Source organism: Magallana gigas, chromosome 7 (genome assembly GCF_963853765.1).
Source record: "Magallana gigas chromosome 7, xbMagGiga1.1, whole genome shotgun sequence".
NCBI classification, from domain to species: Eukaryota; Metazoa; Mollusca; class Bivalvia; order Ostreida; family Ostreidae; genus Magallana; species Magallana gigas.
This window is the reverse complement of record NC_088859.1, coordinates 37,785,257-37,800,038: the sequence shown is the minus strand read 5'-3', so window position 1 is coordinate 37,800,038 and position 14,782 is coordinate 37,785,257. Positions and strand designations below refer to the sequence as shown.

Genomic DNA, 14,782 nt, shown 5'->3' with positions numbered 1-14,782 from the left:
GTGTCATTTCCATAAAACTGCTTTTTCATTCTTAAAAATTATTATGCAGATATTGGACCTACCACCATGAATGAAAATGCCTTCACCAAAGCTACAACGCTTCTATGGTGCAAGCCATAATTCCATCTATCTCCACCCTTTGGAACCAATAAATTTATATGTCTTGTCAAAAATAAAAATAAAAAAACCCAAAATAAAAACAATTTGTACTTTAATAATATTAACACTTCACATTAGGGAAGGTAAAAGTAAATGCAACAACAAAACAAAGTCCTCAATAGTTTCAGTACTTGTTAAATATACTAGTACTATAGAGTTCATACTTTTACATGACAATTAAGACTCGCTTCTCTCCATCACTCAATCTCTCCATTTTCAATTTCCCATACAAAACGTTTTATACATTATAACTTATTTAGAAAAATGCACAGAAAGTAGCAAATTTATGACAAGGATAGAGGATTAATATTTAATAATTCATCACATCACACAAACATGAAATACCAGTACATTAGTTGGGGGGGGGGGGGGGGGGGGGGTGGAGGATAATAACACTTTATTAAACATTTGATCTTTAAAATTTCCAAATCTGTCATCAGGAATTATCAGGAATTATTAATAATGTTAAATATCTTTTCATATTTGTAAAAAACACTGGTTATAAAAAAACACATTTAAATTCAATAACTTTAAAGGCTCAAATCACTATTGGGACATATTTTTCATAAAACTATTTGTTCAATTATAATTTTTAAAAATGTTGTTGTTTTTTTAATACTTGGAAAAAAAATTCTTTGTAGCTGATCTTTTTGTAGTTTCATTTTCAAATATAACAACTGATTCAAAATTGACATCGATCGGAATACATGCAGTTTGATATTCATTTCATCAAAAAAATAATTTCTGTTCACATAGAAATGACAAACTTTGTAGATTTCTAAATAACATACTGCTGTAGATCTCTCCCCCATACAACAAGAAAGGAATCACTAAATCTTATCCTGGAACATTCATGATAAGATAAAGTGATACTAGATATGTATAATGTGTATTTACAAAATTGCACTAATTTACGCATTTTCAACAAAATTAAACTATACTTATATAAATAAAGAAATATGATTATTTGAAAGCACTGAGAAAGCCCTTGGCACAACAACAAGTAAACATAATTGCATTGGAATTTGCAACGACAACATAAAAAATACTGAAAATGTCAAAATTTATATACATCCAATTTTATACATGAAACACTTGCTTCCTTTTCAATTATATTAATTACAGAAAAAAACTAGAATACTTGTCAAGTGTTTCCTCCTCCTCATTCAGTGGTGTAAATACACCATCAAATAGCAATATCAACACGGCTTGTTACTGTACTAAATTAACCAGAGAGTTCTCAGGAACATCCATCAACATGTTCCATATACAGTTACATAAACTTGAAAGTAAAAATGATTTTCATTCTCCAAATCTTCAATATGGATGGATTTTGAATGCAGTGTATGAATATTGCAAAGTTACTTCATTGCTAGAGACAATGTTAACGGTAATCATTGACACAGTCAATATTGTTTCATGCATCCAACATTGCTCAAGTCAACGAAAATTGAATTACGACATTGTTTTGCGACTCTTAATTTCACTGTAATTGTGGTCTCAGATCTTCTATTTAATTGGTGGAGATACAACAAACATCAGATCATTATATCCCGTTCTGGGCACTGTTTCTCCAAATGACAATCGTCATGGAAATGCCTTTTACAACACAAACAGATCTAGGAAGGCCTCTGGGGAGAGTGGCCTTGACTTAAGCTCAGAATCACTGAAGCATGGATGCCCAATGGACTGGAACAGAAGCACATTGAAAACTCTCATAAATTACTTTTTTAATTTCTTTTATTCTCCTTGCATATTTTTTAATTAAAAATTATGCAAAATATGGCAATTTCAAATCAGAGAATTCAATCTTTTATTCTTTTTTTAAAATTCATTGTGCGAACTTTGAAAGTATTTATTATTTTCTATTTAAACTTTCACAGGAACACCTTTCCACATACCTGCCAAAAGAGTGTGTCACAATGACAACAAATTGCCAGGTGGTCTGCAAAAATGTCCTTCATTCCAAACCGCCTGAGAAGAAACAGGATCATTAACTGGAGCATAAATTTTACAGTTTTATCTGGTCAATCACAGAGCATCAATCTGACTCATAAGTTATTCTTTGAAAGGAATAGAATCTTTTAAAAGACAGTTTTCCAAATTTTAAGAAGTTTTTTTTTAAACAAAAACTATGTGGAAAAATTATTACTTTATCTTACAAGTGAAAAGATGTTTTTCTTCCAAAACTTTAAGTGTATCTAACAGCAAAAAAAAAGTTTACTAAGACTTTGAATGAACTGGTAAATTATCATTGCTATCCACGTTAAAATTGATGAAAGATGAAATAAAAAACACTGAAGGCTATTATGCGAAATAATATAAATCATTAATATATAAACAGCGTACTTGTAGCAGCGCCTGTAGATGTATCTCCAGTTCACTCGATCTTCGTTGATATCGAGTTCTTGAGGCAAGAAGACAACAAGCTGCTGGTCAGTGAAGTGGAAGAAGCAGAGCTGTTTCCATAGCAACATGTGCGAGGAGACTGTGTGATTGGTTTGGTTTGTCTGACCAGTGTGGATGATGTCACTGTGATTAGACAGCTTCCTGAAGATGCACCGTAAGCAATCTTCCGGAAGATCATCCAATGTGGGCTTTCCATCACAATGTCTCTGATAAAACAAAACAGAAATGAACAGAATATATTAAGTATAATTTTCTAGAACAGTGTACTGAAAACGAGAGTGTGTTTTGCAATTGGTTATATCTTTTGAACAGTCTGCATGCAGATTCAGCTAACAAAGTTCATCTCTAAATGGCATTCCCATTGATGTATACAAAATATTCATTAATGTGACCTTGTATATAAATTTATGTATGAATGAATTCATTAAATCGACCCTAGTTTGTTGAAAACCCTATTCCTGCAAAAACCATACAAGCTTTAAATAATATGTTACTGAATTTTTCAAAAGTTGTCATTTTTTAGAATACAATGTATTAATAAAATACTACAAGAGAGATAACTCTATGAGATCCTGGTATCTACTGTAGAATCACATATTTTCGTTTGGTCAAAATTTTGTTGTTTTTAAAACAAATAAAATTTCGTTGGCATTTAATTTCTTCATATCGTAATCTTTAAAATGTATTACGTACAACTCTGTGTTCATTAATCCTCGACAAATATTTCTGCTTCTACAGTATATAATTCTGTAAAAATTGTGATGATATGAGGGTGTCTATTATTACCCGGTACCTGTTTTAATTGGTACTTTTCCAGCTTGGCGACTGTTTTGGACACTGTTGCCCTGTGTTTGTTCCACAGACACTCACTGCCAATGTGAGAGTACTGTCCGTCTGTCAGTGTGTTAACTGCACAGTTCAGCAGAGCCTTCATGGCTGGTACATTGGTATCCGTCTTAAGGACTGTCAAATGTGAGAATTGTCTGATTTAAGCATTTTATAGTTCATTTGATATTCAATGCTGCAGTGTCCTGTTAAAATTTAAACACAAGTTAAAGTTCCTGATTATTGTCTGATATAAATCGGTCCCCTTTTGATAAAAGACGGGGTTATTGCAAATTATTTCAAAATATGGTGAAATACCTGTACAGTTTTATATTGATCACATGTATACAATATTCTGGTGATTAATAATTAAGTTTATCTGTAAACAAGATTTAAGGTGTATGTAATTAACATGAATCGCAGACCTGGCTAAACAAGATATTTTTGGTAAGATAGAAAATTCGCAGAAATGTCATTTTTATAAATATTTTAATAGTGGATGGATTTTATCTTGAATATTACCTTAGAAAGTCAATTCCTGTAAAATTTCAACAGTGTATATCAAAATTAAGATTGTCCTCTCATCGTTTAGCTATCGAAACTGGAAGGTACAATTATACACACAGAGCCCATAGGAACTGCTTTTCATGTAAAAATTATGTTGAAGATGAATTCCATTTTATTTAAGTGTGTCCAGTATATGTTGAATACTGTCAAAAATATATTAAAAAGTATTTTTATGAGAAACTATCGATGTTCAAGCTGTTGCAATTGTTTAATAAAGAAAATTTTAAAGATATGTGTAACCTCGGCAAATACATTTACTATAGTATGAAATTAAGAAACGATATATATTTAATTAATTTTAAATGTTCTTCTTTTGATTCTTTTCACCTTTACTTATGTCAATTTTTCATATTTATGTATGTACAATGTAATAGGGTCTCCTGTAAAATACCCACTTCTGTACTTTACTATGTTTAATTTGTATAATCTGCAAAGCTTAAAGAAATAAAGAATGAATGAATGCCCACTAAATAGCAGATCTATTTTGTTTTTCTCAGAAAGCGATTATATACCATTCAATTGTTATTCATTAACACCTCTTGGGTGATGACTAAACAAGGTTAAATTACATTAACACCTGCTTGGAGAGATGGCAATATGTGCAAAGCCCACCTTGATTTGTCATTTCCTCTAGAATGTTAATGATGTTTTTCTGTGAAGTCCCACTCAGATATCGAAAGTTTCGTGTCAGTAGTAAAAACATCAGCTACAAAACAATTCATTCTTTGATGCAAAACAAAACTGTTGACTCATACTGATTCATAGAGTCTCTCAGTCTTTATCTCAAACTTGCATGACTATGCATGTTTGCAGTTTCCCTCATATCCATTTAATAAATGTATACAATGATATCATCTGTGGGAAAAAGTACAAATCATGCACTGGCAATGAAATTAAATGGTTAATCACACATTACTCATTCTAATATCAACTTGATATAATTTTGAATTATTAATTGTTTTCCGATACTCTCGTGAAGGTGTTGGAATATACCAACCTTTTTGACATAATTGAATCGTCTGATGTCTCTTACAGCCCCTGTCATATCCAGGTGGACAAATGCCTCACTCAAACTAGTCATCACTTTCCTCTGTCAAACAAAAATCATTAAAGCAAATTGTTTAATATAAACTGTGTGAAAAATTATTCTACTAGTTGAAACTGTTATTAATTAAAACAATAAAATGCTTTCTTTGGTGTACGTTTCATGCTGGATTAATGAAGCTGGCGACATTGCAGGAAAAAAAATAACCCGCGTTAGCAGGATAAGTAAATTTTTTCTGCAATGATCACTAACTTCATACCCGCATGAATCATAAAAAAACCCATTTTTTTATCCTTTTTATTTACATCTTCCTTTTAAAAAGCTAATAAATTGATAATAAAAAGTTCATTACATAAAAGAAACAGCCAAATCATCTTTTATAGAAATTTGAGTCTGACATCAGCATGATTATTAGTGCAGTCCGTGATTTTTCTTAGGTTGCTGAAGGTTTCAACTAATCAATAAACGGAGCTTGTAAATTTCAGTCCTGTCAGTTTCTATAGAGCTATGAATTATCAATAAGTTTTTGTAAGAAATAAAGGGAATCACACTTGGTAGGTGTATAAATATATTTGAATGGTAAAGGGAATGGGTTTTTTAACCAGTTTTAAAATGGGTAAATGTGGCAATTACTGAAAATACTTTAAAAAAGTATATGTTGGCCGGGTAATAAAAGATTACAGAAAAGAGACTTGTCTTAAATGATCTAGTTTATAATATCTTTGTTTTGTCAGATCTGACGCTTATAAGAAATGAAACCTTATCAATTGATTCTGTCTATCCTAACTTTATTTTTACAATTCAGAGCCAACTCATATGTCAGTCACAGAATTAGTCATTCAATGCATCCAAAAATATCAGACTTGCTAAGAAAATTATATAATTGCAAAAATTAATGGTTTTAACACCGGTTGCCACTTCAGTCATAAGGATAGCATCAGAAACAAGGGTTGTAGTAACCAAACTCAACCCACTACTCATCTAGGTCTATTTATTTATAGTGTTTGTAGTGCTGTAGACTAATGCATTTACATATATACTATAATATAATATAGTACTTTTATTATTGTCATATCAATAATTAATTATTTTTTATTAATTTAATTGTATTTAATTAATTAGCGTCATTAATTGTACCTCCTTAGAAATGCCCTTGATGTAGTGGATGTGTGGCTGGTGTTTGTGCCAGGTGTCATCGTACTCACTGACTGCCAGTCTCAGCAACCTGCAACGGGACGTGTAGCATGTATAGCGCTAATGGGTACACAATATAAAACTGGTGCATTACATTAATAAATGTCATTTGCAAACGGACCAGTCATATTGCTTGACACAGCCCATTTTCCATTTATTTATCAACTATAACGAGAACATAATTAATATTTAACAGACAGCTGTTCAACATAAAAAAAATTTGATAATATATACCTTGCTAAAATATTTTCATTCATTCGCTCAAATATTTTGATTCGCCAGAGTTTGAGACGTTCCCATCCCTCGCTCGTCCTCACCCACTGGTCACCTGGCGATCGCCAATCCCGACTTAAAAAAGGCATCCTCGAAAATGTGCAGATATAAATATGTCTGCTTCAAGTCTTCTTCCTTTGTGTTTTGGTATATGCGCAAATGTTTATGTTTATGCGGAAATATGAATTTTACTCAGCAGAGAATGGCAATGATTCCTCTGATTAGTCAAGCTCGTTTGAAGGTTCGTCTTGATTGGCTGTTTCAACCAATATGCTAATGCACGTGGCAATGTTTACCTCGAACAGCTGACTAGGTAAACAAAGAACAGAGTATAAGTATATTTTGTATTCTCGGTAATTGACACCATATAGATCTTACGTTTTTACAGCACACATTTTGTTTTACCCGTTCCTTCGACTTCTCGGTGAAATATGTTATTGTCTCTGGCAGAAAATAGAATCTTTTACCACACTGCACGCATATATTATACATGTAATTCTTCAAACTGACGTCAGCTCTGAATATAATATAATCTGAGCTTCCGAAGATATATTCATCTATATTTAATTCAACAATAAATATTAAATTACAAATATGCTAGTCTTCTATATACATTGTATTTATTCTTATAACTCAAACAAATTAAACCAAAGCTATCAGTGGCATCGTCATGACAGCAGAATTTTGAAGTTGCGGTCATTTCCAAAATCGATTTGAGATCTAGGATATTTATCGTCCGAGTATCTTAAAACACATACTGATGTACCAGTTTCTGACAAATTTGCACAGATGCCAAAATATGAAGTGCGCAGCAGGACTGACAATTGCATCAGCAACCTGTGCATTTGCCAGGAATTCTAACGAGGCTAAAACTGCGTAGAGTGTATTAGCAGGCCCTTTTGCAACGTAGTTTAAGGTGAAAAGGGACATATTTATATTGTGACGTATTTCCAATCGAAATAAATAAAATCAAGTATAATTTTATGAATTGTTTCTTTCCCAAAATTGTTAACTAACAACATAGCGCAATTATTTCGAGCATTCACTGCGAATCTTAAGTCATAAATTTTTACATTTCCAACAAATTTTAAAACTTAATTTTTGATCAAATATTGTGAAATTTTAAAATTCTAAAACGGTGAAAGTACTTTCATTATTGTGTTATTTTATCCACGTTAATATCGACAGGTGTCCCACACCATCTTAAAACTAACATCTAGAGATTCAACGAAAGACAAAATTATCACAGATATTGATTAAAAATCATGAAATCGAGCAATTACGGACGCACTCGCGTAATCTATTGGATGAGTAATTTAACTTTGAAGTAAGTTCTTTTTCTAATTAAAAATTTAAAACGATTTTCAAAAATTAAATAAATTGGGTATTTTTTTTTTAAATAGTATATAAAACGATGTGTTTTACAGAGGTTATTCTATTATAAGGTCATGGAAAGCTGTATCTAAATAATACATAAAACGATCGATGTTTTACAGACTTTCTTAATACACCATAAAAAGCTATGGGGCAGGTGAAACTAGAAATAAATAATGTACTTACACATTCGCTTAGTAAGAGAATGAAGGCAATGTCCGTATACCTTCACAATTGCGGAATCCAATTATTACAACACAAATGCAATAATTTACAAGCTTAATTTTATGCACATATATATATATTTTTTTGTTACACCTTTTAAAAATAATTTTCTTTCTATCATTTTACCACGAGTACCGATATAACTCCACCGCATCCAAATTCAGGCATGAACAGTGATATAACTGCTAGATCTAGAGGACATACCGGGAATGCTGTAGATTCAGTCTTTTATTCTATTAAAGAACGATATAAAATTCAATTCGTTCCACAAATTGTTTCCATGAAACAAAATTCGTTCCAACAAAATAAATGTTGTTCTCGTGGCAAGTGAAAATTAAATAAAACTGTACAATAAATTGATGTCAAAAGCGTGAATTTTAAGTTTTGTTTCAAAGAATGAAACATAGTAGATTACGTAAAATATTTAGGTAAAATGAAAATAGACTATTTTTTCTCTGTTTTTATTTTGAGATTTTCAAAGATAGCATGCGCAGATCTAGACGTCCTCTCCAAAGGGTGGTGAGAAATAATTTTTATTGCAGGGGGAGGGATAGCAACTCCTTGACCCCCCCCCCCCCCAACTCTCTAGATCTGCACATGAGTTGTTTGTAATTAGACCATAGCCATAGTTTCAGAATCACTGCTTCCACTTGGTCTGAATGAATATTGGTTTAAAAAAGTGAAATCATGCCTCGAGTCCACACTTTTTGGCAGAATAGAATTAAATGGTAATATCTGTATTGAATATCAGAACTCAGATTTACCAAAGTTAAGATGAACTACCAGTACAACCAAATCCAGCAATTTTCCTGTTCCCTGAAACACTCACTGCCAGAGTTTATGAAAGCATTTAATGACTGTAAATATGAGATTTTATAACTGAAATGCTACACAACAGTTTCTGTGTGATAGAAGATGACCAATAACAATATACATGTATGTATAACAAACTACACTAGCTGCTCAATAAAATCATACCAAACTAAAACATTAACATAAATGTTACAACTGAAATGTGCAGTTTTTATTGTCCAACAATTACAGGTAAATATATATACAAACTTGCACATGAGTGTCTTTCAACAAGTTTAAGTCAATCCTCTAATAAATGAGCATATTGTTTTTTCACCTCCTCTCTTTCTTCTTTATCAGGCAGAAAGGGATGAATTCCATTCAACATTCGATTGCGTTTGACCTTAAACTATGAATAAAAGATTTCTTCAGTTAGAATTTCACTCATCAATCTTATTTTACAGCAGTACATTTATCAACATATAATGACATTTGGATTACCGTAACTATTTTTTGGTCATTATTAGAAAGACAAACTGTTTTTATGTAGTACAATGCATATGTATCATTATGGTATGCAAATCTATATACATGTATACTCAATTAAACCTTAACAATATGAAGCATTATTTTTCACAGAGATATCTTTGCTAACAAAGAAAATAAATTGTTAAAGGTGATAATGAAATGCTCATCAATGACGGGGCCAAACATGTCTGATCTCGAGCAGAGTTAAACATATGGTACAGGAAAAATCTAAAGATTTTCAAAACAGTAACAAGCATGGTTTAAAACGGAAGGGCTAGGGGAATGAAGCAATCCCCAAGCAAAATGTTTCTAGAACTTACCCAGAACTTCTTACAAGCACGTGTATTCTCAAACTCCAGGGAACATTTGGCTTTATTGTACATGTTTTTCTTCAGACATTCTAATGCCATCTGACCTTCCTGAAGGACAAGATTTTAATACAAAATAAAACTTTAAATACACATTATAAATATTACAGAGTGAGTGAATACTCAATACCATATTCTACTGTAATGTAAAGAATTTAGCAAAATCAGACGAACTTATTTTGGGGCTCTAATGATAATTATCAAAATTTGGTGAGGTGCCAATTTTAGGTGCTCCAGAATAAATGTTACATGGGATGCTTTTGCTTTGGGGTGATGCATGTTCATGTATAACTATAACAGAAGCTCCTGATAATCCTTTTGAAAAACTCATTACAGTACTTAGTACAAAGACTATAAAATAGAGCTTGTACTCTACTACATGGATACAGGTTCACCAGGGTAGGAGTTCTCTACCATTCCATGTACCCATAATCTACTGCAGGTTGCAGGTTTTAAAATGAAAAAATGATCCATCTTTTTTAATTGATTTATTTTAAAGAGTGCATAAAGTGAACACTATTAGAGAAAATTGACAAGTCCCATATATGGTATTCCAAGGTCACAAACATAGGTAATCACAGATTACAAAGCTCACCGAGACGAGACATCACCCTTATGAGACTTCACCTTTATGAGACCACCTTTATCATATTAAAATGAAAATCATACTCTTGGATATTCATGGATTCTGTTTTGACACAATATCGTATATCATCTGTTAAAAAATTGTATGATAATCATATGTTCATATGTTAATCAATACAATAATTTAAAATTAAATATTGCATCCTATCATATTTACAACATATATCATATAATACAATAAAATACCATAATAAACAATGATGAGAAATGATATTGTTAACGTATGATATGACATTGTATTGTGTTATACGTAATTGTATTTGATCAAATAATACAATATCATAATATAATAAACAATATAGTATTATATTACAATATCATATTACACAATATATCATAACATTTAAACATATGATATTATATTGTATCATATTATACAATGTTATTTGATACAACATTGTATCATATCAAATGATACAATATTATGTGATAAAGTAAAATATTAAATAATACAATATTATATTATACATATTGTATCATATGATACAATAATATATTCTACAATATCATACAATACAATTTCATGTGAATCAGATGTGATAATAAATCATATTATAAACCAATATCATATTATACAATATCGTATGATACGATATTATATAATATAACAGTATCATATTATACAATATCGTATGATACGATATTATATAGTATAACAGTATCATATTATACAATTTCATGTGATATAATTCTATATTACAGAAACTTATATCATTATATACAAAATTGTATGATACAATATTATAGAAAATACAATATAGTATCATAGGATACAATATTATATTTTGCAATATCTTATGTAATAGTATCATGTGATTAAATAATAAATTAATAATACAATATAATATTATACAATATTGTATCATAATATACAATACTATACATAACGATATCATGATACAATATCATAACATAAAATATCAAAAAAATATATACAATATCATATCGTATCATATAACTTTTTATAATATTACATATGATATTATATTGTATCATATTAAACAATATTGTTTCATACCATACAATACTATATCATAGGAATCATGTTATATCATTTATCAACAAACACATCTATCTATCGGGCAGGTTTGAGTGAGGTAGGAGATTTCTTTAGCATCCTTGATAATGGAGATCAGGCTCTGCATCTGAAGCAACCTCTGCGTTTCATTTATAATATAGTTAAATCAACTATGCAAGCTATCATCTATAAAACATGTGACATGTTCCAAAAAAACTAAACCTCATCCAGCATCCGAAACCTATGGCTCAGATTCAGCATTCAAGCCTGTCAGGTGCATCAGTATACATAAGACGCATCTCCATGCAAGTTTGGTGAAGTTCAGACCAGTAATAACTAAGATATCATCATCAGAGGGCACTAGCAATTAAAACCTTAACCTGCTCCAGCATCCGCAACCTTTGGCTCAGATTCAACATCCATGCCTGTCACGTGTATCTGTATCATAAGACACACCATCCATTCAAGTTTGGTGAAGTTAGGACCTGTAATAACTAAGATATATTTTATAGCATCCTTGATAATGGAGATCAAGCTCTGCATCTGAACCTTCCTCTGTGATTCATTCATACTACAGTTTAATCAACTATGCAAGTTTGAAAAAGTACTATTATCTATTAAACATGTGACCTGTTCAAAAAACTTAACCATATCCAGCATCTGAAACCTATGGCTCAGACTCAGCATTCAAACCTGTCAGGTGCATCAGTATCATAAGACGCACCATCCATGCAAGTCTGGGGAAGTTAGGACAAGTAATAACTAAGATATAATCATCAGAGGGCACCTGTTTAAAAAACTTTAACCAGCTCTAAAAACCTTAACCTCCTTCAGCATCCGAAACCTATGGCTCAGATTCAGCATTTAAGCCTGTCTGGTGCATCAGTATCATAAGACGCACCATCCATGCAAGTCTGGTGAAGTTAGGACAAGTAGTAACTAAGATATAATCATCAGAGGGCCCCTGCAACAAAAACTTTAACCAGCTCTAAAAACCTTAACCTCGTCCAGCATCCGGAACCTATAGCTCAGATTCAGCATTCAAGCCTGCCTGGTGCATCAGTATCATAAGACACACCATCCATGCAAGTTTGGTGAAGTACGGACCAGCAGTTACTTAGATATTGCTATCAAAGGGCACCTGCAACAAAAACTTTAACCAGCTCCAAAAACCTTAACCTCCTCCAGCATCCGAAACCTATAGCTCAGATTCAGCACTCAAGCCTGTCTGGTGCATCAGTATCATAAGATATTGCTATCAAAGGGCACCTGCAACAAAAACCTTAACCTGGTCCAACAATCTTAACCTCCTCCTGCATCTGAAATTTAGGACTCAGATTCAGCATCCAAGTCTTTCAAGTCCATAAGTAGGTCCAGATGCATCATCCATGCAAGTTTGGTGAAGATAGGACAAGTAATAGCTTAGATACAGGACCTGCAACAAAAACTTTAACCAGGTCCGGACGCCGACGCTGACGCCGACGCCGAGGGTATAGCATAAGCTCCCCCTGACTTCGTCTCGGTGAGCTAAAAATGACCTAAAAATAAACTTGTCGGAAGTTCATTGACTGTTAACTATAGTATACAGACTGTTATTTTTAGTTAATGACTCTTTATTTCATGTATGTACCAGTAACCATATCTATTACCAAGATAATTTATATTGCATTTATTTACCATTGGTCACAGACAGATAAACATAGATATATGGGATGCTGTAAGATCTTATATAGTGTAGAGGAGCATTTTACAGTTTTAATTCTAAACAGATTGACCATATTGTGTACCAAGAATATTTATCATAATATAAATTTTCTTCATTATGATCTCTGATCCCTTCCATATATATTTATTCACTTCCTTTATATCTCAGGAAGAATAACTTTTAAACTTAATCAAAGTACTTGATAACAGAATCGCAATAATAATTGTGAGCACAAGGAATTTTTGTAGTGTGGACAAGATAGCATGTCATGCACTCAAGTTAATATATCATCGATGATAAATGATGATAACTTGTGCACACCAGATATCATGTTGCACTTGAGATAATCTCCTGCATTGAAGACAATAAGTTGTGCACTCTCACTCTGCAATGGTCAGACCTGCTGTTCAAAATACCGGCGTCAGATAGCTCATTTAGTAGAGCACCTGACTAGAGATTCGGGGGCCTGGGTTTGAATCCCCTTCTGGTCATTATTTTATATTTGGCATCTTCTCGATTCCCTGGAACTGACAGGTTAACTTCTGATAGTGAAAGTGCCTGTGGTGATCTTCGAGGGCGAAGATCATTCATAGTCTGTCCCAAGATATCTTTGCTACATATTTTCTTACATTATTTGATATTTATAAATTCCTCTTGGTTCAGACGATGTTCATTCAATAGTACCAAAAAAATCCCAAGATTTCCTCTTTAAAACGCCCCCTCTAGCTTTTAATACAAGGTTTTAATACATGGCTAAAATAAAAAATCTACGCCAGTAAAGGAATTTTCCATTGCTATAGAGATGAAATTACCTAGAGATGATAATGTTGAAAAATTGTGTGAGGTATTCAGAGTGACTTCCGAATGGAGAAAAGATGTCAACATTCCCCAATATAAATCCCGTAAGAAATGTGTTTCATTCCTGTGAATTTTTACGAGGGAAAAATGATAACGTGTGAATGAAGAAATCTTGGAAATTTTCTTTTTCATCAATTTCCATTGCACTTCTTTCACATGAATGTGTATATTTGTTAAAAATCGCGCAAATGTGCAGCATAAATATCCTGGGACAGACTAAAATGGGGGAGGAATGTGACAGTCAGGCCAGATCAAATACGAGCACCATATAGCTCAGTAAGTAAGGCACCCGACTAGAGATTCAGATTAAAGTGGCCCAGGTTCAAATTCCAGTCTTGTCCAGTATTATTTCTCCAATCTTGTTACAGTTCTACTGCAGTAAAGCAATTTTTATAGATCATTTTTGTGAATTTTGCGTGCCATATCCACGCATTACATATTTTGCATACATTACTAGTTGCTTTATCAATACCAAGGCAAACATTGTATGAAAGTAACTTTTAATAAACATCTAAATGATATCTATGGCAGTGTTTTACCTCGAAACAGGGGTTAGCATCATCAATAGTTTGTCTACGTAAGTCGAATTCCTCTGCTCTGTTCTTACATGATTCTTTAATTTTCTCCGACTTGGGTTCCCATACAACTTTCCCATCTTTTACATACGATCCGTCACTTGTTTTCTCCATTCTTTGATCTTATGTTGCATAACTTCAAAGTTTATTTTTACCCTTCAAGTTTGTCCATGGGCGCAGACATCTTGAAAAATGACGTCACTGTTTGGACGGCGAAGAAAG

General features: G+C 32.3%; 2 protein-coding genes across 2 annotated transcripts; both read right to left on the bottom strand.

Moving 5' to 3' along the window:
- Positions 1 to 1,626: 1,626 nt before the first annotated feature.
- On the bottom strand, positions 1,627 to 6,663 carry LOC105331534 (F-box only protein 25). Its single transcript, XM_066066287.1, has 8 exons — positions 6,434 to 6,663; positions 6,143 to 6,230; positions 4,958 to 5,050; positions 4,573 to 4,666; positions 3,362 to 3,531; positions 2,509 to 2,774; positions 2,061 to 2,133; positions 1,627 to 1,848 (listed from the first exon to the last, which is right to left on the bottom strand). Exons 1-8 carry the CDS (start codon positions 6,559 to 6,561, stop codon positions 1,762 to 1,764), a joined length of 999 nt encoding a protein of 332 aa, XP_065922359.1. The 5' UTR covers positions 6,562 to 6,663; the 3' UTR covers positions 1,627 to 1,761.
- Positions 6,664 to 9,080: 2,417 nt separating this feature from the next.
- Positions 9,081 to 14,782, bottom strand: LOC105331536 (coiled-coil-helix-coiled-coil-helix domain-containing protein 7). The gene is made up of 3 exons (XM_011433770.4): positions 14,525 to 14,782; positions 9,712 to 9,810; positions 9,081 to 9,272 (listed from the first exon to the last, which is right to left on the bottom strand). The coding sequence occupies exons 1-3, from the start codon at positions 14,672 to 14,674 to the stop codon at positions 9,165 to 9,167; spliced, it is 357 nt and encodes a 118-aa protein (XP_011432072.2). The 5' UTR covers positions 14,675 to 14,782; the 3' UTR covers positions 9,081 to 9,164.

Excerpts from the sequence above, each read along its gene's own strand:
- LOC105331534 (XM_066066287.1), bottom strand. The coding sequence starts at position 6,561 with ATGCCTTTTTTAAGTCGGGATTGGCGATCGCCAGGTGACCAGTGGGTG. Across the intron at positions 4,667-4,957 it reads GATTCAATTATGTCAAAAAG|CTGATGTTTTTACTACTGAC; the intron begins GTTGGTATATTC and ends ATTGTTTTGTAG. Across the intron at positions 2,134-2,508 it reads ATCTACAGGCGCTGCTACAA|GCGGTTTGGAATGAAGGACA; the intron begins GTACGCTGTTTA and ends GTTTCTTCTCAG.
- LOC105331536 (XM_011433770.4), bottom strand. The coding sequence starts at position 14,674 with ATGGAGAAAACAAGTGACGGATCGTATGTAAAAGATGGGAAAGTTGTA. Across the intron at positions 9,811-14,524 it reads ATGCTAACCCCTGTTTCGAG|GAAGGTCAGATGGCATTAGA; the intron begins GTAAAACACTGC and ends CTTGTCCTTCAG. Across the intron at positions 9,273-9,711 it reads GTGCTTGTAAGAAGTTCTGG|TTTAAGGTCAAACGCAATCG; the intron begins GTAAGTTCTAGA and ends TTTTATTCATAG.